Here is a 14,341-nt window from a genome sequence, read left to right as displayed (position 1 = left end):
CCTCAGTTGTCTGCTCTCTGTGTCCATTTGCTGTGTGTTCTTCTGTGACCGCTTCTATTCTTATCAGTGGCACCAGGAATCTGTGTTTCTTTTTGTCACGTTGTCTTGTTGTGTCAGCTTGCCATGTGTGCGGCACCATCCTTGGGCAGGCTGCACTTTGTTTTGCACAGGGTGGCTCTCCTTATGGGGTGCACTCCTTGCGTGTGGGGCTCCCCTACGCGGGGGACAGCCCTACGTGGCACGGCACTCCTTGTGCACATCAGCACTACACATGGGCCAGCTCCACACAAGTCAAGGAGGCCCAGGGTTTGAACCGCAGACCTCCCATGTGGTAGGCGGACGCCCTAACCACTGGGCCAAGTCCACTTCCCTAAACACTTCTAATAAGACTTCCCCAAACCCCCAGACTCTGGGAATCATTCTGGCTTGAAGAGAACACAGGGAATGGAAGAAGAGGAGTATCTGAAGAGACCACCTACAAGAGTAATGATTAGACCAAGCAGACTTCTTCATTACCAACACAAATTGGGCCCACTATGTGCCTACTACATGTTCTTGGCACTCAGAGCACACGGTTGGGCCAGTCAGGGCTAGCCCCTGCCCTCTCAGGGATGACAGATATGGAGGGAGCAATTCCAGTGTGAGGAGCTTGGCCTGATTGGAGGGCAAGAGAATCGACAAGAAAACAATACACATAGAACTGGATTGTGAAGATTTTCCTACCAACGCTATGTTCACCAAGATGGAGAGAGCTTTTCCCTCCAAGGACTAGGGACAGCAACTGCTACAGTCCTACATCCTTCCTTGGACAGAAGGAAGCAAACAGCCGGCTCTCAAGCCTAATGGCTTCTTCCCTGGGATCCCTGAGGAGAAGTGAGAGGGCATGGGAGCCTCCTTCAGGGGCCTCGACTGTATCCCTGTGGCTGAAAGTCAGGCAGCAACATGCAGCGTCCTGGGGTGGGCAAAGGACGCATTGGGTGGGAGGGGGAGGCTGAGGGCTTATATGAGCAGGAGGTCAGGAAGTTCAGGGATGGGGAGAGATGCTGGGGCACGGGGAGCTGCCTTAGGTTCACCAGCCTAAGCTGGGGTGCGGCTGGGGAGCAGTGCAGGACTTCTGCCCCTCCCCTATGGCCTACCCCCTCTATGGGGGGGAGGGGGCAAACTACCAAAGTTGCTTCTCCTGGGCAGCACATTGGACTGAGGTTCAGCTGGGGAAAGGACAACTGCTTCAACCTTAGACTCTGTCTAGCCTGGGGGCTGACTTCCTGCGAAAAACACCACCTCTCTGCCCTGGCTCGTTCCCGGAGCACCCACACTGCCTGGCCTTCCTCTGCTGGGTAGCGTTCTAGCAAGTTCTCTCCCCTACTTGAGGCCAGACTATGTCCAGTTTAGCCCTATAGTCCCAGTGCCTGGACTGCATATTACACACATCAGATGCTCATTTAAGAGGGGTGAGGGTTCTGGCTGAGAGAGAGGAAGGATTTATGGGTGGCGGAAGGCAGGGGGGCAGGACTCTGAGAAGCGATGTGGGGACGGCGTGTGACTGTTTCTTTGCAGCAAGCTGGGAAGAGGGTGCCAAGAAAGCGAGCAATAGACAGGGGAGGGGAGGTTTCTAAGGTCTGCGCGCAGCGCTGGCCTGGGGCGGGAACCGCCAGGGGTCTTCCAGACCCTCCTCCCGTACCCCCCCAGGAGTTGGGGACGCTGCCAGAGCCAGCCCCAGGGCCGGGCCGGCTGCCAGGGTCCCGCCCTCCTGCCCCACCCTCCTGCCCCGGGTAGTCCGGGCAGTAGGGGCGGCTCCCCAGTCGCTGCTTCCGCCTGGGCCAGGTGACAGTCCAGGTGAAACGCAGGCGCCCGGGGCTGGGGCCGGCCGAGCTCGAGGTGAGTCTGCGGGATGCTGGCCCTGCTGGACTCCCCTCCCCTCCCTGGGTCTTTCCCTCCCGCGGCCGCTTCCCCCCTCACCCCCCCACCTCCCCGCTCGGGCGCTTTCCCCTCCTTGCTTCGTGGCCCCAGGCTCTCCCGGCCCTGGGCTCTCCCTCTCCCGTCCTCACTTGCGTGCCTGCACTCCTAGTCCGCCTCCTGGTTTCCAGCTCGGCCTCCTCTGGGATCCTCGGATTCCTCCTTGCTTAATTAAAGTAGGTGGAGGGAGGGGTTCAGGTGTGTCAGGAAGAGGGTGTCTGTGTAGGCCACCTCTACCCAGAGCGTCTAGAGCTTTATTTATTAAAGCTTGGTCGCGTGGCCTTGCAGTCAGGTTTCGCTGAGTGACTAAGAGTACACAGAAGTAGGTGTGGAGGGGACTGTGTACCTGGCAGCCTGAGGTGGCTTGGTAGGCAGTTCCTGAGCCTGAACTTAGCGGCTGATCATAAATGCCCATTTCGATTTCAAATGTGGCCTCAGGTATGTAAGCGGCAATGTACCTGGGCATCTCTGGGGGGGCAAGGCAGTGTGCCTGCCTACCTCAGGTGTGTGTGGACACTGTACCTTGATGTGTGTGTGTTGTATGTGACTATGTGGACCTCAGTGTCTCAGATGTGTGGGGCAGTGTATCTAGGTATATTCAGATATGTGGAAGCAGTGAACTGCCGTGTCTCGGGTACATGTGAGCAAGAGGCCAGGTGACAGTAAACTCGGGTGTTACGTGGCAACATATTGAAATGGCTCATATTTGAGGGGCAGTGTACCTGGGGGTCTCCAGCACGTCTGGTAATATGTGTGTGCAGCTATGTATCTGGGGGCGGGAGCAGGCCATCTTCAGGTCTGCCATGTAGGTTTGTGTCTCCCTGCATGTCTGAGGTGTGGTGTGAGTAGCATATCTGGATATCTCGGGTGTGTGTGGTAGACCAAATTGTCTCATGTATGAGGTGGGGAGGGGTTCCAGGTGTATATGAGCAAGTTGTGCAATGGCGTACCTGGGCAGCTCAGGTACAAAATAGCACAGTCGCTGGGTCCACGGGTGGTGTGTCACAGTATCTCAGGAGTGAGGAGGGCAACACCCCTGGAGTCTGCAGTAGGAGCAGGCAGTGCACTAAACTCTCCAGGATGAGAAGATCACGTTTCTCAGGTGGTGAGGGCAGGTAGAGGACCTCAAGTTCTCACGTGTGGGGAGCCTTTACCCTGGGGTGTGTGTGTGAGAGAGAGGCGGGTTCTACCTATCTCTGATGTGCCCCACCCTCTGCACCTGAGAATTCCTGATAGGTTGGGGGTGGAGCTGGACGGGGACTCTAGCGTCCAGGTGCCTTAGGTCCCAGGGCTATGTGTCTGAAGGAGAGCGTCATCATCTCCACGGGTTTCTCCTCCAGACATGCTTCCCGAGGTGAGCTCCCTGTGGCTGCTGCGGCTGCTCCGGGACATCCAGCTGGCCCAGTTTTACCACCCCATTCTGGAAGAGCTCAATGTCACTCGGCCAGAACACTTTGACTTTGTAAGGCCTGAGGACCTGGATGGCATTGGCATGGGCCGGCCTGGTGAGGGCCCCCTACCCCGAGGCCCTGGTCTCCCTCTCCCAGCCTCTCAGCACCCTGCCCCCCCCCCCAATCCTGCACACACTCCCCTTCCTTCTTCTGGGCTGTAAATCCCTCTGCACCCTGCTCCCCACCCCACACCAGCCCTCTGACTCTGGCCTCCTCTAGCCCAACGCAGACTGACGGAAGCTCTGAAGAGACACCGTTCAGGGTTCAAGTCCAAGAACTGGGTCTATAAGGTATGTCTCTGGGGATACAGAGGCTTCAAGGGACAACCTAGGCCAGGGGACGGGGTGGGCTGAGGGGCAGGGAGGCCATTCAGGTGCTGCAACCTGATGTCCCATCCCTTTTCCAGATCCTCGGGGGTTTCACCCCAGAACAGAAAGAAGCCACCCCACCCCCAGACGGCCCTCCACACCCCCCTGAGCCGGAGGCGGGACTCAAGTGTCTGATCCCAGAGGGCGCTGTGTGCAGAGGGGAGCTGCTGGGCTCAGGCTGCTTCGGTGTGGTGCACCGTGGGCTGTGGACGCTGCCCAGCGGCCAGAGTGTGGGTGTCCAGGGAGCCCCTTCACCCGGGTACCTGGGCCAGCTGCCCCCTCTGCTCTGAATGCCCTCTCTGCTCTGGCTCTGTTGCTTCCTCCCACCCCCAGGTCCCAGTGGCTGTCAAATCTCTCCGGGTGGGTCCCGAAGGCCCCGTGGGCACAGAGCTGGGGGACTTCCTGCGAGAGGTGTCCGTCATGATGAACTTGGAGCACCCACACCTGCTGCGTCTGCACGGCCTCGTACTGGGCCAGCCTCTGCTGATGGTGAGCAGACGGGGACCCGGGCTCCCCGGACAGGCCCACGGGGCCGGCCCGCGGCTCACTCGGCGCTGTGCCCCGCAGGTGATGGAGCTGGCGCCCCTGGGCTCCCTGCACGCGCGCCTGACGGCCCCCGCGCCTGCACCCCCGCTGCCCGTGGCCCTGCTCTGCCTCTTCCTGCGGCAGCTGGCGGGGGCCATGGCGTACCTGGGGGCCCGCGGCCTGGTGCACCGAGACCTCGCCACGCGCAACCTGCTGCTGGCTGCGCCGCGCACCATCAAGGTGGCGGACTTCGGGCTGGTGCGGCCGCTCGGCGGCGCCCGGGGCCGCTACGTCATGGGCGGGCCTCGCCCCATCCCCTACGCCTGGTGAGGGCCGGCCCGGCGGCGGGGGGGGGGGGGGGGCGCTCCCGAGCCCGGGAGAAAGGGGCCGGCCCAGGGGCGCCGTAGGGAGCGGCGGGCTTGGGTGGGAGGTGCTGGGCGAGGCGGGGGCGGCCCGGAAGGGCTTCTGCAGCGAACGACGACAGCACCGAGTGGGGTGGGGTCTCAGCGGCGGGGGGGGGGCGGCACCTGTTCGGCCCGCGTCAGCCCCACTTCCGCAGGTGTGCCCCAGAGAGCCTGCGCCAGGGCGCCTTCTCTTCCGCCTCGGACGTGTGGATGTTTGGGGTGACGCTGTGGGAGATGTTCTCCGGGGGCGAGGAGCCCTGGGCCGGGGTCCCGCCGTACCTCATTCTGCAGCGGCTGGAGAAGGACCGAGCCCGGCTGCCTAGGCCCTCCCTCTGCTCCAGGGCCCTCTACGCCCTCGCCTTGCGCTGCTGGGCTCCCCACCCTGCTGACCGGCCTGGCTTTTCCTCGCTGGAGGGGCTGCTTCAAGAGGTAGGGACCCCCCAACTCCCCAGATACAGTCTCTTCTCCAGAGTTCAAGGCACAGGACACACACTGAGCTCCGGGGTGCTGCGCTCAACGAAACGGATTCAGACCCTACCTACAGGGAGCTCAGAGCCCTAGGGAGGTGGCAGGGGACTGCACTGATTCAGGCGGAAGGGCTGGGGTCTGTGATTGGGCCAGAGAAGGGGGGGGCGTAGGCATGCAGGTGAGAGCAGGAGGTCCAGGTGGGTATTTGACAGGTGGAGGAAGAGCAGTGCATCATTGAAGGAGGAAATCCAAGTAATGAGGCTGCAGAGGTGGGCAGGGACTGTTCCTGGAGGGACTGGTAAGGCACATTAAATGGCAGTAACTACCACACATACGCTTGACCAGTGTAAGATACCGCAGCAAGTGCTGTACATGTATCTTCACGCATATTCACTCATTTAAGCCCGATGAGGTGGTAATGATCATCTCCATTTTACAGATGGGGCAGCTGAGGCCCTGACAGTTTAAGTAACTCCTGTGGTCACACAATCAGTTGAGGAGTTGGGACTTGAAACAGTCTGACTTCAGGGTCATTCCCTAAATCACTATACTCTACTGTTAACGTTTTTGGACTTTACTTTGAGGGTACCTGGGAGCCATGGAAAAGGTTTTTTTTTAAGATTTACTTTATTTCTCCCCACCCCCACCCCCCATTGTTTGGGCTCACTGTCTTGCTAGTCTTCTTTAGGAGGCACCGGGAACCAAACCCGCGACCTCCCATGTGGTAAGCCAGCACCCAACTGCTTGAGCCGCATCTGCTTCCCCAGTGGAAAGGTTTTGAGCAGAGGAGTTGCTAGCCAACTTTGCATGTTGTATTACTTTGGCTTGGTACAAGAATGCATTAGAAGAATGATACCGAAGAGGCAGTGAAGTAGAAGTGAGATGAAGAGGGCTGGATGAGGGTCAAGGCAGTGGGGCTGGAGAGAAGTGGAAAGATTCCAGAGTGCTTGGAAGGCAGAACTGATAGACTTGGGCGTGGAGTAAAGTGGTGTCCAGGATGGCTCTCCCTTCAGTCCCCCTAGGTAGGGACAAGGACTCCCTTTGTTGCTCCTTGACTCCTGGGCTGTGTCCGGCTTAGCATGGGATCCGTGTCTGCCTCCCCCACTGGATTAAACTGGGGGACAGGGACGGTCTCAGCTCTGGCATGGGTTTGATTGGTGGGTGCGCGGTGAGGAGTCCCCTCTCCTCCTGCTTCCGTGGCATTGCTCTCCGACCCAGGCCACCAGCCCAGCCAGCCTTCCCTCCTGTCTCCCTAGGCCTGGCCTCCTGAGGGACGCTGTGTGAGGGATGTCACAGAGCCAGGAGCTCTGAGGATGGAGCCTGGGGACCCCATCACCATCATCGATGGGAGGTGACAGCCCTGTGCCTTCTGAACACTCCCCCTAAACTTCAGCATACCAGACCCGCTCCCCTCCTCCCTGACTCTGGGTCCCTCTCTGCTTCTCCCCAGCTCCTTGAACCTGATCTTTTGTCTGTTTGCCTCCTCTCCCCCCGGCCCCGTCAGCCCCACTGCTGGCCCACAGAGCCCTTTAGTGTGAGTGAGGCCGAGACAGCCCCTGTGTCCCCCTCACTCCCATCCCCTTCACCAGCTCCTCTTCCCACAGCCCCAACTCGACAACCTGGAGGGGCCAGAACGGCCGCACATTCAAAGTGGGCAGCTTCCCAGCCTCGGCAGTGACACTGGTAGACTTGGGGAGCTCGCCAGCTACCCGCCCAGGCCACAGAGGCTCCCCTGCCCAGGCGGAGCGACGCCGGGGAAGCCTAGATGGGTGAGGACCTGAAAGGGAGGGGCTGCAGTCCCATGCCAGGGCGGCCACGTCCAGGAAGTGCTCTGGAAGGGCAGCTTGGGGAGGGGGCCCGAGGGCGGCTGGAAGCGGGGCTGCACTTGTGGGGCCAAGCAGAACCGGAGCGAGGTCACAGGAGGGCCGACCTCCCAGCTGGAGTGTCTGCCCCGGGCCTCAGCCTCCCTGGGAGCCCCAGAGAGCGTTTCTTTGGGGGGGGACGCTGCTACGTGGGGTGGGGACGGCCGTGTGGAGACTGGACTGGGGCACTCTCCCGCAGGGATGGAGCAAAGGCAAAGCTTCAGGGTCCTCCCCCAGCACGGGGCCAGCGAAGGAACGAGGCCCTACAGAGGACGAAAGGTGGGCAGGGTGGTCGTCAGGGCAGGGTGGTCGTCACCGGGCTTCCAGGGGCTCTGAAGAGATCAAGAACATTCCTCCAACCCTATCCCCTGCCCTGAGGCGACGCCTTTGCATATATGATTTCCTTCCCCCAAATTCTCCCCACTGACATCCTAGCTACACTTCAAGGTCTTAAGAGGTATGCAGCTAGGGCATCTCCCCGCTCTGCCCCCTGTGCCCCCAGTTCTTTGGGCCCTCCTCTGTGACTGTCTGTAAAATCATCAGCTCAGCAGAGAGGGAGTGGGAGGAACGCAGTCTAGCACGGGGCTCCCTCTCAAGTTCTTCGTTTCTCAACCGGGCAGGCATTTCCAAGAGCCTGGAGTCGGTTCTGTCCCTGGGCCCCCGCCTCACAGGGGGTGGTTCGAGCCCCCCAGAACTTCGACATGCTAGAGCTGTGCCCCAGCGACCCCCAGTCCTGCCACCCCGCCCACCCATTGCCTCCAGCTTTACGTCTCAGCCCAGCCAGCTCCCCAGGGAGCGGCTCCCCTGGCCCAAAAGAGAATCCCCCCACAGTCACCCCATGGGAGCACCTGGAGCCAGCAAAGCCATTGTCTCCCCTGGAGGCCTCCTGCCCGACCCTGAGCTGCAGAGGCAGATTCTAGAGGTGAGGTCTTCTTGAAATGGGCCTGGTGTCCAGAAGGGGCCACAGGCTGGGGCAGGGGCCTGATGAGGCTTTGTGTCTGGCAGGTGGAGTTGAGCGTGCATGGAGTCACCTACCAGGAGTGCCAGGCGGCTCTAAGAACCACAGGGGGAGACGTGGTTTCCGCCATCCGGAACCTCAAGGTAGAGCCAGACCCTTCTCTTGGGCTCCCTCCTCCCCTGCCCCTGCCCTGGAGCGTCCAGGTCAGCCTGCCCGCCCTCCTGCCTCCACAGGTAGATCAGCTCTTCCACCTGAGCAGCCGGTCCCGAGCTGACTGCCGGCACATCCTGGAGCATTACCAGTGGGACCTCTCGGCTGCCAGCCGCTATGTCCTGGCCCGGCCCTGAGCTCGGCTCCTTGGGCGTGGGCACCGAAAGGGAAAGCCTGGACCCCTCCAGGCCTGGCTGTGCGGGCCCGAGCAGAACCAGAGCAAAGTCTGGCAGGGACAGACTTTCCCACCTGGGAAGAGCATGCTACTACGGGCAGTGCCAGGAGGAGCCCAGGGTTGGGAGTTGACTAGTGTCCCCTTGGCCTCTGAGGGTTCAACTTCCGTTGGCTGAGCCACTGGAGGATGTAGTGCACTCTGCCCACCATGTGCCCAAACAAGAGGACTTGGACCCAGAGCAAGCTTCTACTTGCTGTAGAATAATGGCCGTACGGGGACATGGGAACAGCCACTTTGCACTGCCATCTGGCTACCATCTGGACCCTGTGGGAGCAGCCGTCTTGGGTGATGAAAGCAGCCATACTGACTCAGGGCACATGACCCAAACTGCCATAGCTTGGTCCAGGACCATCATGGGTGACGAAAGCTGCTCTTTTGGACTTAAGGACAATTGATCCTAGTTACGTGGATTGTGAGAAGGGCCAGCTCCAGCGCAGCTGGCATGTTCCCCTTTGTTTCTTCCCATTCTGGCTCTTTCTCCTACCCCCTGCCCCATTATATACATCCACCAATGTCCAAAAAGTTAAAAAGTTTATATGAATATAACATACAAAGATGCAGCCTCCTTCTTAGGGCAAGGGAAGAGAGGGGTGGTTAAATAAGGCACAGGAAGCTGCAGCAAGCACCAGCTGTGGGCAGAGCCCACGGGGGAGAGGAGGCTGGCACTGTGGCCCAGCCCCTTCAGCTGTTGGTGGAGAGGAGGGGATCCCTTCAAAGTGCCATATATTGAGGGTTGAACTAATTGGCCAAGTCAAAGGAGGGGAGGATTAGGCCATGTCTGTCATTCTTTGGTGCTGTTTACCCTCCCCGACTCCAGCCCTGGCATAAAACCCCAAAGTCCTGAAGGCCTTGTCTGGAGCTGAGCTCTGGAAGAGGGTGGGAGGGACAGTTTGAAAGCCATATGCCTGTGTGCTGGGAGACCGCCAGGAGAAGGTGGAGGAAGGTAGCAGGGGGAGGGCTCTCATACATACTTCTGCCGGGGGCACAGATGAAGGAGGCCGGGGAGTAGGGTAGACCTGGGGTACCGTGACCTCCAGCCTCTCAGGCATCCCTGTCTGTCCCCTGGAGGAAAGGGGCTGCCTTTGAGGAGGGGCCCGGGCAGGGCAGGCAACCCTCTTGAATTGTGGTCGAGGTGATGGTCTCCTCACCCTGCGGTGGCCCCTCTAACTGGTGAGGGCAGAGGGCCCAACGCCTCCTCGCTTCTCGAAGAACATGTAGTCCTGAGGGGAGGGCACCGTCAGCAGGAGGTCCAGGGGGGCCGGTCAGCCATCACAAGCCAGGCTTGGAATCCCAAAGCCCCATCCCTGCTGCCAGCGGGAGGCCAGGAAGAGCACAAAGCTTCAGGTGGGGGCAAGGGAGTAGCAGGAGGGAGAGGCGGGGGCGGCCAACTCACGATGAGGAACGTGGCACCCAGCAGCACGGCCTTCACCCTCACGTCCAGATCCAGCGGGAACTGCAGGCCAAAGTCGTCTGCATCGGTGAGGGCTTCCTGGAGCAGCCCCCCCCACTGCTTGCTGATGCGCCCCACGCTGCGGGACTCGTCCCGAGTCTTCACCTGTCGAGAAGGAGGGTGGCACGTGTCACCAGTCTCCCCTGCTTCCCATCGACCACCACATATGAACTGTGCCGGGCACCTACCTATGGGGACCCCATTCACACTGCAGTCTTCAAAGATTTATGTATTTATTACAGTGACTTTCTGGGACATGGCAGGAAGTCCCAAAAAGAAGGGGCCCCCTTTATGCAGTGCATCAAAAGCACCATACAGGCTAGCAGCAGCCCTGATAGAAGAGTGCAGAGAAATCCACAAGCCCCCAAACTCCCCCTTCTCTTAGTCACCCCTCAGGGGTCAGGAGCCTTGAACTTCTCTAACCTTCCCTGCACTAGAGCAGTTTCCAAGGAGTAAAAGAAAGCAGCCCCTGGAATCAAGAGACCCAGCTTTTGCCACACTGCAGCCTCAGTCTCTGAAAAATGGGGCTTTAAAAACCCACGGCTCACGAGATTGCCACAAGGTGAAGGACCTGTGAGCCCCTGGAGCACTCAGGTGGACAGGGTGGGCCCATGTCAGTTATCAGTCCTCGGGGGTATCCAGAAGATGGCTCAGAAGTCCCCCATGCAGGGACGGTGACCAGAACTGCCCCCAACCCAGGCACGGGTTGCATGAACCTCAGCTTGAAGCCTGAGGCAGCCTGGCCACGGGACAGTACCTTTCTGAAGCACCTCTCAGCACCTGATGTAGTTATCTCAGTGAGCCCTGCCTCAGTCTTGGGTGTCCATGTACCCACTGGGGAAACCAAGGCACCCAAGGGCACACTGCAAGTATGTGGCAAAACGCGGGCTTCAGACCAGGTGGGTTGCTCTCCAAAGGCCAAACATGACATGACCGAATGAACTTCAGTGGGAGGAGAAATGGAAGCATGATGTTTAGTCTAGTCCCTTTTATGGATGGCTGGTCACGAGGTTTGTTTTGGTTACCAGAGTCCCTGCTACCCTCGGTTGGTACAGTTTGTGCCCTGCGTGAGTTAGCCTGGCTGAGACGGTAAGGGAGGCACTAGAAGCCTGTGTCTGCCCCCAAGGGGTGCCTTTTCTCTCATCTGCAAAAAAAAGGGGGGGGGAGTCCTGTTAGCATTGCATACAAGCCGTCTACTGGGGGAGAAGGTAGGGCAGCTGTACATGGCATCTGAGGCTGGCCACCAGCCTCTCTGAGCCAGCAGCAGCAGGCCCTGCTGATGTGGCTGGAAATTCACAATGACTCCCTGGTCCTTCTCCTCCAGAGACTAGAATTAGAGTCCTTCTCTGTCCTGGTTGCCTCCCCCCACTGTCCTACAGCTCTGGGGTACTTCTTGCAGCCCAGTTCTAGACTGGGCAAGGCCTATCCTGGCCAGCCCTGCAGTCCCAAGGATGCAGCCTCCAAAATGGGCCATTCATAATTATGTCAAAGGGAGCCTGGTTCTCTGAGAACCCCACAGTCTATACATTCCCACCCAGGGATCACCCAGTTATCTCTTTCCTAACCACTTCCTATCTCAGAACTTCCTCCAGCTACCAAGGTGACTCAGTTTTTAAAAGTAACCTTAGGTAGCACAGCTTTTCAGAAGCTTTGGAAAGGCTGCTGGATTATACGGGTTGCTTCTCCCTTATCTGCAGAGGTAATTACCCTTTAAAGAACTCAAGGGTCTGTGAGTGCCTGTTCCTTCTAGAAACCAAAGTGTTTCTCAGGCCTCACCCTGACTTCTTGAGATCTTCAGGCTCCAAGTTGGTGATCGGAATGAGTGGCTAGTAGGGTATCACCTGGATTCCAGGTTGGAGGGGCCCACTGGGTTGGCAGGGCAAGCCATGGGATGTTCACAAGTCACATGAGTGCTTGCTCCTGGGCCTGAGCTCACAGAGTCATGCACAGCAGACTCGGTAATCAGGTTTTCCCTCCACACAGGGCTGCAGGTAACAATCGCACTGGTCCTTAAGATAAAACCCTCCTGGCCGTGCCCTTCTAGGACCACAAAGGCATCCTACATCAGGATGGCGTAAAACTGGGCATGGCGCAGGGATGAGCTCATCACAGTGGATGAGCTCAGGGTCTCCACCTCAGTGTTGGCCATCCTGCCTTGTGAAGTCCCCAGGAATCTCCCCGTATTCCTGATACCTCAAAGTTGGTGTCTGTGCCACAGCCACAGGTCCAGAAGGGGCCCACCACCCGCAGGACAGTCTGGCGATCAGCATCCTGGATGGAGAACTTGGGGAGGCAGGGATGCCAGGTCTGCAGCACGTGGCCAATGGTGGTGCCAGGTGGAGCCTGGACTTCCATCTGGAGTGGGAGGCAGACGGGGTCACAGCTTAGAAAGGGCACCCCAGCCCAAGGTCTCAGTGGATGACCATCCCATCCTCACTTGCCGTTCCTCATCCCTGGCCAGGCCCACCCGAGCCACGCCCCGGCCCTGGCCCGGCCCCACCACGCCCCTTCCCCATCCTCGCCCACCTCCTGGAGGCCGCAGGGGCAGCAGCTGCAGCCACAGTGCAGCGGGCGGAGCAGGTGCAGCACCTCGCGGTTCCAGGGGTCCGCCAGGCGGATACGCAGCGGCCGCCGGGCGCCGCAGCACAGGCGCGCGCAGACGTTGCTCTCCTCTGCCGCCCGGCCCAGAGGCTGTCCCGCCCCCGAGCGCAATTCATACCGGTTACAGGACTCCCAGCCTAGGAACGCTGCCAGGGGAGACACTGAGGCTCAGGCACCCGCACAGGCCCAGGGACCCACCCTCCCTGTCCCCACCAACCCAGCCTGCTCCTCCCTCCAATCACCTTCCACTCGCTCAACCTTCTGATGAATCAAAATCTGATCAATCTAGAAAGAAGAGGGGCAGCGTCGACATCGGCTAGCTCCCTGGACATCCGGCTCTCCTCCCCGTCATCCCTCCCTCGCTCCCTCCACTCACCTGCACCAGGAATTCGAGGCCAGAAGGCACCCCCGGCAGTGGCAAGAAAGGGGCGGCAGCCCCTGCAGCCCCGGGGCCGGGCGAGGGGAAGAGAGCGAAGCCGGGTGCGGGGGCAGGCACCTGGGCAGGCACCTGGGCAGGCACCTGGGCAGGTAGTGGCGCCTGCCCGGGCCCGGGATGCAGCGCCGGCTCCGGATACCCGGTGGTCACAGGGTAGGGAGGTGGGGCCGCAGGGGCGTAACCTTTGGGGGGCACGTAGCCTGTGAGGAGCAGGGTCGATATTAGAAAAGGACCTGCAGCCTCGGCCCCTCGCCCTCAACCCGCAGGCAACGAGGCTGTGATGAAAACGGGGTGGGAGGAGGCGGAGAAGGATGGGGCGTGGAGGCAGGGCGGCGGCTCCCCGGGAGGAAGAGAGGCGCCCGGTGCAGCCAGTCGGAGCACATTCCCGGGGGCTGGGTTCCGCACCCCGCTCCCAACTGCGTGGGGGGATAACGGAGACCCCGGCCTCGAGCCCACTTACCTGCCATGGGAAAAGGGCGGGGGTCTGCGGGAGGCCGGCGTCCGGGCTGCTTAGTTTTGGAACTCAGGGACAGCCAGACAGACACAGACACAAAGACGGAGAGGCAAAGGCGTAGAAGCAGCTGCGCCCGGCGCCAGCCCAGGGGCTCGTGGGCGGCGCGCCTCTGGCTCGGGGAGAAACCGAAAGTGTCAGCGCGCAGGGAGGGGTACCTGGGCCTCTGGATTCCCGCGGGGGCCCCAGAACCGCCCCCTCCCTTTGTCCTCCCATTTTCCGCGGAGGCGGCGGGCGACAGGACACGTGGACCCGCGGTCAGACGGACGGCCCGACCTCCTAAGCGCTCTCCCTGACCGCCCCCACCCATGCCCCCCGCTCACCTGAAGCCCCCAGAACTGCCCGCGTGCCCGGCGCTCCGCGGCTCCCGGGAGCTGCTGGAGGCGGGCCCAAGCCTTGACCCCGCCCCTCGACCCGTCCAGGCCCCGCCCCCGCCGGCCTGGGCGGCGCGCCTGCGCAGAGAGGAGGCCGGCTCTCCTCTCGCGGGGCCGCGGGCCCGGGACCCCGAGCGCCTTTGGTTGCCTGCTGTCCCGCCCCTTCCGCTCCGACTGCAGAGGGCTGGAAAGGAAGGGCGCCTGGGGAGGGAATGCCGCCGACGCCCAGCCGGGCGATGCCAGCCAGGTCCCGGGCGCAGAGCGCTCAGCGCCCCCTGGTGGGAAGCGCGGGCCGCCCGCTGCGCTCCGCGTGGTCCCCAGGCTCCTCCCCGCGAGGGCGTTTCGGATTTCCCTGACGCAGCGGAACACCCTTCACACTCTTTAGCTTCTGGGACCGGCCTCTGGCTCCCTTCCCGCCTCCCCGGGGCCAGACGTCGGCGGGTCCCCGAGGGGGCCGGAGTGCCGCGGTGCCCAGAGTAGACACCTTGTAGTTACTTCCCGCAGGCGCTCGCAGCCACGTGGGTGCCAGGAA

The 14,341-nt window shown here is 60.8% G+C and overlaps 2 protein-coding genes across 6 annotated transcripts; one reads left to right on the top strand and one right to left on the bottom strand.

Annotated features, from left to right (window-relative positions):
* Nucleotides 1-1,777: 1,777 nt before the first annotated feature.
* TNK1 (tyrosine kinase non receptor 1) lies at nt 1,778-8,991 on the top strand. Of its 4 annotated transcripts, none has more exons than XM_023591787.3 (13): nt 1,778-1,878; nt 3,297-3,461; nt 3,627-3,697; nt 3,814-4,005; nt 4,109-4,264; nt 4,343-4,626; nt 4,860-5,133; nt 6,429-6,523; nt 6,762-6,941; nt 7,234-7,313; nt 7,655-7,956; nt 8,040-8,135; nt 8,226-8,991. In XM_023591787.3, exons 2-13 carry the CDS (start codon nt 3,299-3,301, stop codon nt 8,337-8,339), a joined length of 2,007 nt encoding a protein of 668 aa, XP_023447555.1. In that variant the 5' UTR covers nt 1,778-1,878; nt 3,297-3,298; the 3' UTR covers nt 8,340-8,991. The 4 variants fall into 4 exon arrangements, with proteins under 4 accessions (XP_023447555.1, XP_023447556.1, XP_071066440.1 ...); XM_023591788.3 differs by lacking the exon at nt 1,778-1,878 and adding an exon at nt 1,990-2,132; XM_071210339.1 differs by lacking the exon at nt 1,778-1,878 and adding an exon at nt 2,207-2,394.
* PLSCR3 (phospholipid scramblase 3) lies at nt 8,952-13,864 on the bottom strand. Of its 2 annotated transcripts, none has more exons than XM_012529096.3 (8): nt 13,759-13,864; nt 13,385-13,551; nt 12,865-13,124; nt 12,731-12,773; nt 12,414-12,634; nt 12,081-12,242; nt 9,831-9,992; nt 8,952-9,657 (listed from the first exon to the last, which is right to left on the bottom strand). In XM_012529096.3, the coding sequence occupies exons 2-8, from the start codon at nt 13,389-13,391 to the stop codon at nt 9,601-9,603; spliced, it is 912 nt and encodes a 303-aa protein (XP_012384550.1). In that variant the 5' UTR covers nt 13,392-13,551; nt 13,759-13,864; the 3' UTR covers nt 8,952-9,600. The 2 variants fall into 2 exon arrangements, with proteins under 2 accessions (XP_012384550.1, XP_004468769.1); XM_004468712.4 differs by having other exon boundaries at nt 13,385-13,547.
* Nucleotides 13,865-14,341: the final 477 nt, after the last annotated feature.

This window comes from Dasypus novemcinctus, chromosome 21, assembly GCF_030445035.2.
Source record: "Dasypus novemcinctus isolate mDasNov1 chromosome 21, mDasNov1.1.hap2, whole genome shotgun sequence".
NCBI classification, from domain to species: Eukaryota; Metazoa; Chordata; class Mammalia; order Cingulata; family Dasypodidae; genus Dasypus; species Dasypus novemcinctus.
The sequence above is the reverse complement of the archived record's forward strand: the minus strand, read 5'-3'. Positions and strand labels throughout refer to the sequence as shown.